This window comes from Thamnophis sirtalis, unplaced genomic scaffold (assembly GCF_051295495.1).
Source record: "Thamnophis sirtalis isolate CommonGarterSnake01/CBP01778 unplaced genomic scaffold, rThaSir2_p1.2 scaffold_2, whole genome shotgun sequence".
Taxonomy (NCBI): Eukaryota; Metazoa; Chordata; class Lepidosauria; order Squamata; family Natricidae; genus Thamnophis; species Thamnophis sirtalis.
In genome coordinates, this window is record NW_028261382.1 from 167,959,245 (window position 1) to 167,974,405 (window position 15,161).

At 36.3% G+C, this 15,161-nt stretch overlaps 1 protein-coding gene across 8 annotated transcripts in view; it reads left to right on the plus strand.

The window, feature by feature from the left end:
* Window positions 1-15,161, plus strand: part of KIF13A (kinesin family member 13A) — a 79,419-nt gene that overhangs the window by 12,274 nt on the left and 51,984 nt on the right. For 7 of the 8 annotated variants that reach the window (XM_087707406.1, XM_087707403.1, XM_087707404.1 and 4 more), the window contains exons 4-14: window positions 1,839-1,899; window positions 3,751-3,843; window positions 4,750-4,930; window positions 5,770-5,857; window positions 6,823-6,957; window positions 7,219-7,331; window positions 11,532-11,643; window positions 12,188-12,400; window positions 13,149-13,259; window positions 13,839-13,973; window positions 14,832-14,962. In XM_087707406.1, coding sequence (XP_087563532.1) covers window positions 1,839-1,899; window positions 3,751-3,843; window positions 4,750-4,930; window positions 5,770-5,857; window positions 6,823-6,957; window positions 7,219-7,331; window positions 11,532-11,643; window positions 12,188-12,400; window positions 13,149-13,259; window positions 13,839-13,973; window positions 14,832-14,962 — 1,373 coding nt within the window. Of the gene's footprint in view, window positions 1-1,235; window positions 1,294-1,838; window positions 1,900-3,750; window positions 3,844-4,749; window positions 4,931-5,769; window positions 5,858-6,822; window positions 6,958-7,218; window positions 7,332-11,531; window positions 11,644-12,187; window positions 12,401-13,148; window positions 13,260-13,838; window positions 13,974-14,831; window positions 14,963-15,161 lie in introns of those variants that run through there. The other variant, XM_087707410.1, reaches the window with a different exon arrangement.

Genomic DNA, 15,161 nt, shown 5'->3' on the forward strand with positions numbered 1-15,161 from the left:
GTCGTTACTTTTAAAGCCCTACATGGCATCGGACCTGGCTACCTGAGAGACCGCCTCCTGCCAATTACCTCCCACAGACCTATTAGATGGCACAGGTTAGGCCTCCTCCGGATTCCATCGGCCGGTCAATGTCGACTGGCGACCCCCCTGGGGAGGGCCTTCTCTGTAGCTGCTCTGGAACGATCTCCCTGTTGAGATCCGGACCCTTACTACCCTTCCGGCCTTCCGCAAAGCGACTAAGACCTGGCTGTTCCAGCAGGCCTGGGGCTGTTGAATTATCCAGCCCCATTCTAAGTTATTAATGTTGTTGCAATTTTAAGCTGTTTTTATTTTTATATCCCCCCCTTCCCTTTTTATTGTAAGCCACCCTGAGTCTTCCGAGAGTGGGCGGCATACAAAACTAAATAATAATAATAATAGTAATAATAATAATGATGATGATGATGATGATGCCACCACTTTGCTCTCAGATCAATACTTTGGTAATCTAATATGATGTAGTGCAACTTCCTGTATTTTGTTAATTTGTTAAATGAGTACACAGAAAGGGCTTCAAGATATAAACAAGAGTCTGTGCTTGCCAATGAACAAAGTTTCAAATAATAGTAGATATTGTGATATTTTTTGAGGTGAATGTTCAACCATGTCTAAGTTTGTTCAGTGTATGTACTCGATTATATATTACTCAAGGTCAGTTCAGATGGAATAGCCTCTAGATGTATGTCTATATTTGCTGCAGTGTTCTATGATATATTTAAATGATTATATGAATAGCCTTGAAATGCTTTCTTTTCACTTTTGTTTAAGAAATGAAAAAATGGGAAAATACTGTACATTTATACATGCGAATTATGTTCTCTAATAAGCAGAAACATATGTATTTCTACTTGGATTTAATTCTCATCCATAAAATAGAAATGAGAGGCACTTAAATTGGAAGAGCAGACTAGGGAATAGGAATATTAATTTTCAGTTCAAATAGTGCCAAACCTCTGAAACTAATACTGAAAAACATTTTAAATACATATACAGTGGTATGAAAGAGTTTAGGCACCTCTAGCCATATTCCACGTTTTAGCTAGTAATTTTAAAATGAACAAAATCTGAGACAATACACATTTTAATATTAAATATCTTTAATAATAGTTTTGGAGTGCATCTCAGAGGCCACAGATGTGAATATTTTGGAGATTTATAGGAAGATCCCAGACACACAGTATATACCAGGAGTATTAAGAATATTTTAAGCTAGAAGACTTCTGGAAGTAAGAGTGGGAACAATTGCACAATCAGGTATAGAAATTTTTTTAGGAAAGATTTGGAAGCTGTTATTTCTACAAAAAGAGATGTGGTGTAAGATACAAATTTAAAGGAGCCTAAACTTTGCTTGTCATATCCAATTTTCTTTCCTTGAATTTGCACACAATTGCACATAAAAAGTAAATATATATTCCAAATTGCAGAAAAATGTTCTGTTTAACTTTATATCATGAAGATCTTACATTCTGTTCACATATGAATTCATTGAAATACATAGTTTTGATTAGGAACTGGATGCCTAAACTTTCACATACACCGGTATTCATATTAACCTCTAAGTATGAAGAACCTTATTACTATCACCCTATACACTGTAGCTATTTAGAGAAGAATATAGGACTAATATGAAATCTTCACTAGGAATAAAGGATATTAGATTGGATTTTAGTGTCTTATTATTTATAAGAAATTAGTTGAAATAAAGGGAAACTAAGACCTACGTATGTAAGCTTAATTAACATTTTAAAACATGGTTTGAGACTCGTGTAAGTAGTGATCTGAAGTATATTTACCTACAGGTATTTGCCTTTGATTACTGTTTCTGGTCTATGGATGAATCAAACACTGCCAAATATGCAGGTATGATTTTTCATTACTACTATCTTTAGCTGATTCAAACATTTCTTCTCCATTCCTGTTTAACGTAAAACATTGGTTTCTTGCTCTCTCAATTGTTATGATATTTGGGCTAATATATTTGGGCTGTACAAGTAATCCTCATTTAATGACTACTTGTTCAGCAGCTGTTCAAAATGGTGCTGAATGAGTGATAAACTGTTTCTCGAAGTTTCATTCATTACAATGCTGTCACCACCATATATGGGAGCTTGGCAACCAGCTTACATATACATTGGTTGCAGCATCCTGTGGTTATGTGATTGCCATTTGCGACCTTCCCTGCTGGCAAAGCAAAGTCATTAGGGAAGCCTGCAGGGAAGGTTGAAAGATGATCTGTTAAGTTCTATCAGCCCTCCAGTCATTGGCCACACACCTTCAGCCAAGGATCAATCCTAGCAAACTGCCATTTAGAGCCTCAATTGCAACAAGATTGCAAGAACAGTTGCAGGAACTGGGTATGTCTAGTCTGATGAAAAGAAGGACCATGGGTGACATGATAGCAATGTTCCAATATCTATAGCAATAGCAGTTAGACTTATATACCGCTTCATAGGGCTTTCAGCCCCCTCTAAGCGGTTTACAGAGTCAGCATATTGCCCCCAACAACAATCCGGGTCCTCATTTTACCCACCTCGGAAGGATGGAAGGCTGAGTCAACCCTGAGCCGGTGAGATTTGAACTGCAGAACTGCAGTCAGCTGAAGTAGCCTGCAGTGCTCCATTTAACCACTGTGCCACCTCGACTCTCGCCACAAAGAAGGGGGAGTCAAGCTATTCTCCAAAACACCTGAGGGTATGGCAAGAAACAATGAGTGGAAACTAATCAAGGAGAGAAGCAACTTAGAACTAAGGAGAAATTTCCTGACAGTTAAAACAATTATTCAGCGGAACAATTTGCCTCAAGAAGTAATTAATGCTCCAACGCTGGAAGTTTTTAAGAAGATGTTGGTTAACCGTTTGTCTGAAGTCATGTAGGGTTTCCTGCCTAGGCAGGGGGTTGGACTACAAGACCTCCAAGGTCCCTTCCAACTCTGTTATTCTGTATTCTGTAACTCATGTGCTAGCTTTGCATTAACTAAATTTTGGATACTATTAAATGAACTGGTATCAATTTACAATTCACACTAAATTGTATACTACATTATTTGTGCTTGTTCCTTCCATATATCACTAGGCTAGCCCAAGTTTTCTGCCAAATTTCCCTCGCCATCTTTAGCCTCTTTATTAAGCAGGGAGAGTGAGGGTTCTATCCTTTTCTTTCCACCAGGCAGTGGGAACATATCAACTTCAGCCAACAGAGCAGCAAGAGACTATGATTGATTCTCTGACATGTACACATCAGTAAAAATTAAAAACAAACTAAATTATGGCTCAGCAGAATCTAAGTCACTTAGTTGAAATAGGCAGCATAGAAATACAAAGAGTTCTTGACTTTTTTTGACAGGTTAGTCCTCGAAATACGACCCCAATTGAACCCAAAATTTATGTTGCTAAATGAGACCCATTTTAGGACCTTGCTTGCTACAGTTGTTTAATGAATCACTGCAGTTGTTAAATTAGTAACACAATTGTTAAGTGAATCTGGCCCTATTGACTTTGCTTGTCATAAGGTTGCAAAGCGCGATCACATTACCTGGAACTCTGCAACTGTCATAAATATGAACCAATGTGTTCCAACAGTTAGAATTGCTTTAGGTGAAAAGCAACAGTGGAAGCTCCATGAATGATTGATTGATACAGAGGGAGCAAAGTGCAAATTAATATAGATAATTCCATTTCAGTTATTTCCTCCCCCCCCCTTTTTTTTTTGTAGATCAACAAGTTGTGTTTAAGTGCCTTGGAGAAGGAATTCTTGAGAAAGCCTTTCAGGGATATAATGCTTGCATTTTTGCATATGGACAAACAGGTAAGAGTTGTATTTATAAATTCCAAATGGAAATAATGTATTTTGCAGAGGTTGTCACCATCTTCTGGGAAAGAAGAACCACTCACCAGTGTCTTCTTCACTGTGTGAACCTCTCCTTAAGGGCAGGACTTGGCTTAGGTACAATAATTTTACCCTCCCTCCCCACCATTCTGCCTTAATAGGGCTTTTTAAAAATATATAAACACAAAGGCCTTGTCCTCTCCTTGGTCCAGGTATTTTTTCTGGATTTCTCAACCTGCTTTTCTATTGTTATCTTGCTTTAACCCTGGGGGTTCTCTAGAATGGGCCCCCAACCCACGGTCTGTGGACTGGGACCGGGACGCAACATGCCAGAAACCAGGCTGCACAAACAAGCATCCATGGGATGTAGGCAGCATGGGAAACCGCACTCCCTCTGGTCTGCTGAAAAACCTCTCTCCACACAACCAGTCCCTGGTGCGCAAAGGTTGGGGATGCTGCTCTAGAACTCTTGGAAGCTTTCAATACAATCAGGCATAGTAATTTTCTGAGTGAGCGATCAGGTCTTGGGGGCATAGTTTTGTATTGTTTCTGATCTGCCCAGTTGGGTGGTAAGGAAAAACTGTTTGGCAGGGTTATGTGGAGATCTGGAACTAAAAGGTAAAAAGTGCTTTGGACATACATGTAGCATATTTTGGGAACGCTTTAAAGCAGCCATTTTTCCTTCTGAGCTTATGAATCTTCCCTCTGTAGCTAACATGCATTCTTGGGAAATGATACTTTGTTGAATGCTACCTCCTTAACGCAAATTCACGTTTTTTTTTCTGAGATGGTGCAATTTGTACTGTTTATTATTTGTGACTTATCATTTTTGAAAGAGACAGCAATTGATAACTTGTATTATGCATCTTTACGTTTCTCTTTTAGGCTCAGGAAAATCCTTCTCTATGATGGGAAATGCGGAACAGTTGGGTCTGATCCCACGGCTCTGCTGTGCTTTATTTCAGAGAATCACTTTAGAACAAAATGATTCACACACTTTTAAAGTAGAGGTGTCTTTTATGGAAATATATAATGAAAAGGTCAGAGATCTACTTGACCCTAAAGGGTGAGTGACCCTCTAACCCTTTTTAATTCTAAATGTATAATATATTTGAGGGAACCTTGGTACATATTATTTAATTTCACTTTATGGTTTGTATTTTTCATTGTTTTTCTAATAGTATATAAATGCAACAATGATAATATTTGTTTACCCTGCTAGTTGCTGTGGCAGGTTCAAAAAAGAATTTCTTTTTAATTTGAGAGTCAATTACACATCATGGCTGTGTTAGTCCATCTTTAAACTTAACTGTTCTTAATGGGGAAAATATATATGGACAAGAATGGAAACTATTTTTTTAACTGATAGCATTTCCATTTGTTCCCCTCTACCACCACTTTATCTAAATTGTAGAAACCAGTTTGAAGTCACATCTCTGCTGCTGGGATGTGTAATGTAAGCCTGACCCTGTTTATTACAGAGAGCTATAACTATTCAAGCAGAATTGCCAAGAGTCTCTAGTGAGTAGTGTTTATTTATTAAGGCTGCTAGTTGTAAGATATTGTCTTAAAAAGTGTATATAGGCGCCAATTTTAATGGAACAGTGGGATTTTTAAAAACATTTATGGAGATGTTAGAAAGGTTACTTAATACCTTTACAAAATTTGTAAAGGAACCAGATTTTTTTCAAGGAGGGTGTTAATTTCATTGTTTCATTTTATGTTTCATATCTTTTTACCATGTAAGTATGAACATATTTTTAATGAAAATAAACCTTTATATTTCTGTTAAATGAATTTTCCTTTTGAGAACAAATTTATATGTTCAGTGGTCTATAATGAGTTAATTTTACTGATTCATTTTCCTAACAAAGTTTAAATTATAACAACATTTTTGTCTCAAAGGAGTCGGCAATCCCTCAAAGTTCGTGAGCATAAAGTTTTGGGACCATATGTAGATGGTTTGTCTCAACTAGCTGTTACTTGCTTTGAAGTAAGTAAAGTGTAAGAATTTGGTCAATATAACGGCATTCTTGGGTTGAAGAATTAAGCTGCACATCTATGCTTGTACTGCAGGGTGAGGAAATAACAATGGGAGCTAATTTATATAAGGACAGTATTTGTAAGAAAGTTATTTGTGGTAAGACAGATTCACTTGCATAAAAATATGCATGTGTTAAACATATTGTTAAAAAAAGACAAGGAAAATATGCATTAGAGAAAATATGTTATTTATAGTAATGAGTATTTAAACACATTAACCACTAATACATTTTAGAAGTACTAATAACTAAACAAATTTTATTTAAAATTTTTAATTTATATTAATTTATATATTTTAAGTTAACTAAGCTATTTTGGAGGTACGTTTTGAATTAGGTATATCAAACATTAAACAATTTTGCAAATCATATATGTACAACTGAATTTTAGTTGCAATAACTTTGAGCCATTAAATGAAGTTAATATTAATGTAAGTGGGATGACACATTGTTTTCATCTGAAATGATGAAATGGGTTTGTGTTGGCCTCTTTGATCTATTTTGGAATATGCACTTGGGGATGATTTATAAGTTCAATTAAGGACAGGCAAAAGTGTTGTGAGTTTAAATTTATTTATATAGCACATTATAAGGGCCTAGGGCAAGTGACACAACTCTCTCTTTCCAGTCAGCATAAAATTATATTTACAAACAGGGAAATATCTCCATCTTTCTAGGGTTATTTTGAACAGCAGCCTCAGAGAATAGATCTTAACCGTGCTTTTTAAAGTACTGTAGATGGAACTTTAGCAAGTGTAGAGTAGAAAGGCATTCCATAAGAGTGAAAAAATACACATATAATATGCATATAATGTTTTAAGTTGTATTTGTTTATATACATCTTAAATGATAAGTTGCAAATGTTGCAATTGGAAAAAGGAAATTGTTGTGTCCAATGTTTTATCTTATTCATCAGGATATAGAGTCACTAATGTCAGAAGGAAATAAGTCCCGGACGGTTGCAGCAACCAACATGAACGAAGAAAGCAGCCGCTCTCATGCTGTATTTAATATTATCATCACTCAAACACTTTATGATCTGCAGTCTGGCGTAAGTGAATTGAACATAAAGATATGTTATTATTTGGGTAACATGTTGAAAGATTTAAATCTTATCCAGTTGATTTCAGTGGTGTTTGCCTAAAATTGTATAAATGACAATGTAAAATATTAAGAGTGTTGGTCAGTAATCATATCTTAGGTCTGTGATGGCAAACCTTTTGGACTCCACATGTCAGAAAATGCTGTGAGTTTTTACTTCTGTAAATTGTAATGTCCATTAATAAAATTGAAGTTTTTTCCACCTGCTTAGAACTCTGGAGAGAAAGTGAGCAAAGTTAGCCTGGTTGATCTGGCTGGTAGCGAGAGAGTATCTAAAACAGGAGCTGCAGGAGAACGTTTGAAGGAAGGCAGCAACATAAACAAGTAAGGCACTGATGAAACTATATTATCCAAGTAAATTGATTCCAGCTGCATTTATAGGAAGGCCTTCAAATCAAGTTTCTGGTCATTTTGCTACATGCTAATTGTATTTTTATATCGTGGATGTCTTAATTTTTTTCTGCATTTTTTTATATTGATGATCTAGAAATATAATTTAGACAGGATCCTTCTGCCTTGAAGCAAATTCACTGAAATCAACCCAAGCAGTTTTTGGTATGGCAAGAAGGAGAAATTAGGTTCATGAATACAGAGTTTTTCAAACTATTCTTTCTAGGGGTTTTAAAATACAATTATAAAATATAAGAATAACTAACAGAGTACAGGAACATTTTTTCAAAACGTATAGCTGTTAAATAAATGGGAAGAATCATAACTGAAGGGCTCCTTCACACAATTAATGTACTTTTCAGAAACAAGTAAATAAAAGAAACAAGTTTTAACTAAATAACTTTTTTTTCCCCAAAAGAAAAGAGTCTGATCCAGACTCTTATTTGCCTTAAAACTGTCTTATTTGATTCCACTAAAGCTATTTGTACTGTGGTCTTTTTTAAATGAAACAGAGGATGGCTGATTAAATAATTATTTTTTATATGCTTTTTAGCAGACCTATTTTATTATATATTTGAACGTGCCTATTTCTTCTTAATTCATTTTTTCCCTGAGCAGTGTTACCGTACATTTAGAATTGTTGCAGAATTTGAAAATAGCCACAGATCATGTTTCTGTTTCTTCAGCCCTGTCTTGTATGAAAACCTCTCTCCTTCTTGTCTGGGTTTGTTACGATGGCGCATTTTATCTGGATCAGCACTGTCCCAATATTTTGATCAGTATAAGGTTTCTAATCAGGCTTGTAGCTTCTGCCATTATTAGAGGCATTTTCCAGAAACTTGATCAAGCAAGTATTTTCACAGTATAATTCCGTGCATAATTACTTGAAAATAAGTCCCAGTGAGCCCATGGAGGTGTTTTTTTTTCAGGAAAGCAATTTTATACTACATAGGATTGGAGTATTGCATTGGGAAGCATTGCATTTGCCAAAAGGCCTGAACTGCTTGAACGCTTTGAGTTTCTAAATTGCTTATGTATGTCTTGATTTGAATTTTGATTTTATGATCCTTTTTTTTTTTTGCAAGATGAGACAGTAAGTCTTTAAAAGCCTTTTCCCATAATTATTCTTTAATCTAACCTGAAAGTACTTCAAGTCAGCCACAGTAATTAAACTTGAATTATTGAGTATTTATAGCAGCTCTTAGTATTCATTTAGTTCTAAGGATATAATGATAACTGTCCTGGGTTAGCCTAAGGGCATTTTTACCTACTTTGCTTCTTTCGGAGGCTCATAAGCAATAGGTGTATGCTCTTTTTGTGCTGTGCTTCTACTCTAGCTGATATTTGAGGGCTACTACTACCCCTCAACTGAAGGTAATGTTGAGGATTCAGAAACTATAGTCTTCAGTATACTTGTATATCTTTCCAAAGACTGTATTACCAGATCTTCTTTAATACTACAGGCTAATTATATGCTGTGTGACAGGCAAAACATTTCCCCCGTTTTAAATTGCTTCCAGTCAGTTAGGATTTTCTTAATCTGCTACAGATCACTGGCACAAAGAGCAAGTTTGGGGTTCAAAACCCTCCTCCCCAAAAGCTGCTTTATAGAAAATGAAACTATTATATTTTACCTCTACTCTTAAATGCTAATTTTATGCTTGTTTCCATTTTCCTACCTATCTTAATCTAACAACTTCCTGTCACTATTACAACTATTTTTTTTTACCACTGCATACTGTCTCTTCGTTTGTAGCAATACATTTTTCTGCCTTAACTATTTCCTACCTGTTGAAATATTTCCCTTTCCTCCAGCTCTTGTCACAGAGTCATTTGAAGACCCTTTCTGCTCCATTCTAGACTTACAAAAAAAAATTTCTCCAGGATTCAATCTGGGCTAGTCACCGGGACCAGAGGTTTTGTCTTCCAAGCCTCTAGACTCATTCTGGAGACCATCTTAAGGGAAAAGCAGAGTGTGTGCTGTTTTTTCTCCACACCCCCAATCCTCAGAGTCCTTGCTTTCTGGAGCTGATTTGTGGAGCTCCCTGCCAGGTCATTGCACCTAATGGGCTTTGTTAGGAATATAATCTAATGGTTGGGTTGGCAATAAATAAATCATATAGCAATGCTGTACCTGTTTCTTTAAACCGTGCTGTAAAATGTGATTGGTTGCTGTTTTCCTCAATCGGCCATAAGAGGGAGCCAGAATGAGCTCTTTCTTTTGCAGAATCTGGTCACTTTTCCTTCTCCTTTCTTTCCCTTCTGTCTCTCGGCATGTCTTGGGGCATCAGGAGTTGCAGTTTTGTTCCTCTGTCTGGAGGCTGCCGCTGAGTTGCTTGCCTCAATGCTTTCTCTGCTGTCTTTCTGGCTTGACTCCTTTTTTCCCCACACCCACACACATGCCTGATTCATCTGATCCATTTTATATACAAAGGAAGGGTTGGGGCTGTTTTAACCTTCCTTCCTAGGCAGCCTCAAAGCACTGGATCCCAGGAGGAAAGGAGTAATGCCTGCTCACTCTGGGTGGTGAGTTCATTCTCCCTCCTCAGGCAATTTTATTAGTTGATTTCTGAGCCTAATATTTTGAGAAAGCGAGACATTTTCCATATGGTTTTATATGATCATTGATTTGTGATACGGCCTCCCATCTCAAATATAATATAAATGAAGGTGAGTATACGTGTCCCAGAATAATGTTGGTCGAACCAGAGGTTTTGTCTGCTGAACTTTTGGACCCGTGCTGGAGTTCATCTTCAGGGTCTGCTAGAGAGACTCTGCTAGAGAAAAGTTCCCTGAAGATGGGCTCCAGCCCAAGTCCCAAAGCTTGAAAGACAAAACCTGTGGTCCCGGTGACAAACCCAGATTGGATTAAATATAATAATTTAACAGCAGTTGCAACAAAGACAAATAACTTTAATTGATGCAATTTAATCCTCAGATATACATCGTAAAACCAGGTTTAATTAACATCCTGCCAAGGCCTGGGGAGACAACTAGGTCTTAAGAATTTGCAAAAGACCCACAGTGAGAGACCATCCAGATCACAGGGCAGGCAATGTGATGGAGGAGGCACACTTCCAGGATCCCACATTTTCATGGTCACTTTCTTTGGGTCACTCTCAACAGTCTTTAGTTAGCTCTCTATGGACATAGTAAGAGTGGAAAAATATTTACCTTTTGCAACCCATATAGCCACAAAGTAAGCCTTAAGAAAAATTCTTATCAATGCTTGGTCAAATTTACTCTTCATCTATTCTTCATCTTCTCTCAGTGGCATTCTAGAGCCAGGTTTCTCAACCTTAGCAACTTTAAGAGGTTTGGACTTGAACATCCACTAAAACTGTTCTAAGCATAGGGACTTGGACAGATCACTGCTTACTCTATTTCTTAATTCTCTCTCCATTAAGGATTCTCAGGTGGATGGCATTTCAGACCCAGGGATTTGTTAATTGTGTAGTGTCTCTCACGATATCCTAAGATACCTTGTTATTTTAATTCTCTGTCATTGTTCCAATTCCCTCCCTGAAAAAGTCAGAACTAGTTCAAGAATCACAAATACTAATGCTTTCCATGTGTATTTGAAAGGATATGCATTCCAGTGTATGATGTGTCTTTCCTCTGTTCTATGACACGCTTATGTGTACAGGAATGTATTAGCGTTGTTAAGCTTTACATTACATATAACAAAGTTTTACTTGGGCAAAAAAAGAGAACAAAATGCGAAGTCTTAAAAAGGCATTTTTATAATGTGACTGGTGTTGTTATACTACAAAGGATTTTTTTCTTATTGTATGCATGCTACATGATACAATTTAAATTACAAATAAACATTATTGGACATCACACTATACCAAAACTCATCATATTTGTCAATAATTCATAACATTGCTACACTTAAAGTCTTTAAATAATTGATCCTAAAATAGATTCATTTGGATTTTTTTTTTGGTTATAAAGAAGTCTTAAACTTGCATGTATGAATAATGTCTTATGCTTCTACAGATTCTTGTTCCTCTTCAAAAAGTTTATTACATATGTTCAGTCTGCTTTTTTAGACTAAGGCATTGCTAATTGTATACATTTTTCTGAATCGTAGGCACCTGCTCAAACTGATCACATTTGCTATTTTCTTAGGTCCCTTTCAACACTAGGTTTGGTTATTTCATCCCTTGCAGACCAAGCAGCAGGAAAGGGGAAAAATAAATTTGTGCCTTACCGAGATTCTGTACTCACTTGGCTTCTCAAGGTAAACTATAAGAATAGAATAATAATATTCTATTCCTATTTAAAAATGGAGATATCGTTTATTGCCCTCAAATAACCTTGCACATAGGTATACTTAGTAAAAATGGCTAGTATTTAGTAAAATGAGCATATTTAGTAAAAATGAGCAATACTGTTAAAATACTGTTTTAAATTATGCATTGTTATGTGTCGTTTTTAATTTTTTGTCTGTATCCCCCTTCCCTGGTTTGAGTTGTGAGCCGCTCTGAGTCCCCTTCGGGGGGAAAGGGCGGCATATAAATATAATAAACAAACAAACAAACAATACTGCAATAAGATCTCTTCGGGTTTTTTTTTTTCCTTTATGACCTTTGCAACAAAACTTGTTATTCTAATTTTTACATAGTCATTTTTAATGCTGAATGTTAAAAATGTCTAAGGGTAAGAGGATCAATAACAATCAAAATAGATTTTAAAATGGCATCTGTTAAGAAGAAATAATATATTTCAGCCGTAAGAATAATTTTGTTTTACACATTTTATCTATTCCCTAATAATCCTTTTAGGACAATTTGGGAGGAAACAGCCAAACAGCTATGATAGCTACAATCAGTCCAGCAGCTGATAATTATGAAGAAACATTGTCTACGTTGAGATACGCAGATAGAGCTAAAAGGATAGTAAATCATGCTATAGTGAATGAGGATCCCAATGCTAGGGTTATCCGAGAACTACGGGAAGAAGTAGAGAAGCTGAGAGAGCAACTTTCTCAGGCAGAGGTAAAACAGATAAAAAATTAGTTTTGTTCAGTAATTTGTATATAAAATGAGTAAAATGGAAATAAGAGAAAAAGACATGCATTTTCATTCTGAAATTTATTTAGATAAGATTAATTATTTGGAGTTTTTTGTAAACTTTGTATCAGAAAAGGGTTTGGATGAAGATTGCGGTTCTAGTGCAGGGGTGTCAAACTTGATTTCATTGAGGGCTGCATCAAGGTTGTGTTTGACCTCAGGGAGCCGGGGTTGGGTGTGGGCAGGATGGATGTGGCCAGCTCAATGTCACTCATGTTGGGGATGCCTGTGGTGGCCCAAGGATTCTGTCAGCGAAAACGGGATCCTGAGCTCTGTGTTTTTGGCTGCAATGGCCTCCTGCAAAGCCCTCCCCCCCCCAGCTCCATTTTCACTGGCAGAGAAATTGTAGGCAGGTCCTTTGCTGTTTTTAGGGCAGCCCTGCGGGCCAGATCTAGACATCTCCCGGGCCGGATCTGGCCCCCAAGCCTTGAGTTTCACACCCCTGTTCTAATGGAAAAGAAAGAGAGAAATGTAATTCAGTATTGATTCTATGATTCTATGAAGGAGAATGAAGAATATTGTCTGCAGTTTACAAATATACCCTAAGAGAGTGATTTGATCTGTGTTCTCTATTTTCCAATTTGTTTAATTATAATTTTGAAATGAAAATATTTTGTATAAACCATTCTGGAATTTTGAGAAAGTTGTAACAAGTGTATTTTGAATATTAAAGTCTATGAAAGCACCAGAATTAAAGGAAAAATTGGAGGAATCTGAAAAACTAATAAAAGAACTCACCATTACCTGGGAAGAGAAATTAAGAAAAACTGAAGAAATTGCACAGGTATTTATGCATTTAGTACTTAAATGAATTGGCCTACATTTGTATTCCTAAACATGCTCCAGGTACAACATATTTTTAATTTTTGTAATAATATTATAGAGCCACTACACAGTGCTGGGGTTGAAGAGACTTTGAATCTTATATATGTTGTAGGTAGTCACAGCATTTTGAAGGCAAGTATTTCTCATTATAACAGAAAAATGCAACTGTTCATTCTACATTATATTAAAATTAGTATCTGTACAAGTTCTTCAAGGAAAACTGAGCACTTTTAGTTTCTCCACATTTGCTGTTCTTCTCTATCTCTTACTGAAGAACAGTGATTCTGCTCATAGTGAAATTGGGTGTGCGGGTGTGTGATAATTGAACACTATACCAAAAATGGTTCTGCTCGAATGGCAAATCTTACTCAATACCCAACACTGTATTGCATGAACTGTGGCATAAGTATTTATAGAGAAGTATTAGCAAGTATATTTCTTCCACTTGCGATTTTTTGGACACAGTTTATAATATTTAAGTTCACTGTTTTGAAGATAATTAACAGCTTTTACTTCAAACTTTCTATGAATTTTACAGGAAAGACAAAAGCAATTAGAGAGCATGGGCATTTCTCTTGAATCTTCGGGCATCAAGATGGGAGAAGACAAATGTTATCTGGTGAATTTAAATGCAGATCCTGCACTCAATGAATTGTTGCTTTATTATTTAAAGGTAAAAAAACAATAATAATCCACACTTACAAGTTCTTTAAAGCTTCCTTTTATTGATGTTTGTCGAACAGGATTTGGGGGGAGGGGGGAGGAAGATTACCATGACTACTGCACCCAGGTATTACAGGTATTGCTCAACTTAAGATCACAATTAAGCCCAAAATTTATGTCGCTAAGCAAGACATTTTAAAGTGAATTTTACTCTATTTTACGATCCTTCTTGCCACGGTTGTTAAGTGAATCACTGCAATTGTTAAGTTAGTAAATGGTTGTTACGTGAACCTGACTTCCCCATTGACTTAGCTGGTCAGAAGGTCACAAAAAGTGATCGACTGTCCCTGGGTGGGGCATTGCAAGCAGCATAAATATGAACCAGTTGCCAAGCGTCCAAATTTTGATCACATGACCGTGGGGATACTGCAGAAGTTGTAAACGTGAAAAACAGTCATAAGTCACTTTTTCAGTGTCATTGTAACTTGGAATAGTCATTAAACAAATTGTTATAAATTGAGGACTACCTGTATTTTGAAAGTATGAAACACTAGTTAGTGTTTAATGAATCCCTTATGACAGGCTAGCATATGAAGCTTTCTCATGTGATTGTCAAAGATTTCAAAAGAGCTGTTTCTGATATACTTCCTCTCGGTATACATGAGGCACGGAGGAACTAAATAAGAGAAACTTAAAGGAGTTTAAGGCAGTGCTCTGTAGAAAGATGCAATATCCCCCATTTCACATTTTACAGTAAATATAAACATTTTGAGTTTGGACTAGATTGCACATACATTGTAATTTATAAATCTTTACTTGGGATGATAGAAACAGCAGATTTTATTTTCACTCTATTTGTCTTAATCAGGACCACACCAGGGTTGGTGCGGATACCTCACAGGACATACAGCTATTTGGGATAGGAATTCAACCAGAACATTGTGAGATAGACATTGCACTAGATGGAGAAGTTTCTCTCTCACCAAAAGAAAATGCAAGGTAAGGGAATCTGTAAAATTGGGAGCCTTTGTAATTTAAACAAAGGGACCTTGCATTAACAAAGAGAGGAAGACTTTGTAAACTTGCCTAAACTTTGAAAGCTACAGTTTATTCTAGCTAGTACTAATTTCTGTTCCTGACTTCTTCCCTCAGAAAAAACTTGACAGCGTGCATACATTTCACAAAGTTTGTGCCTAAT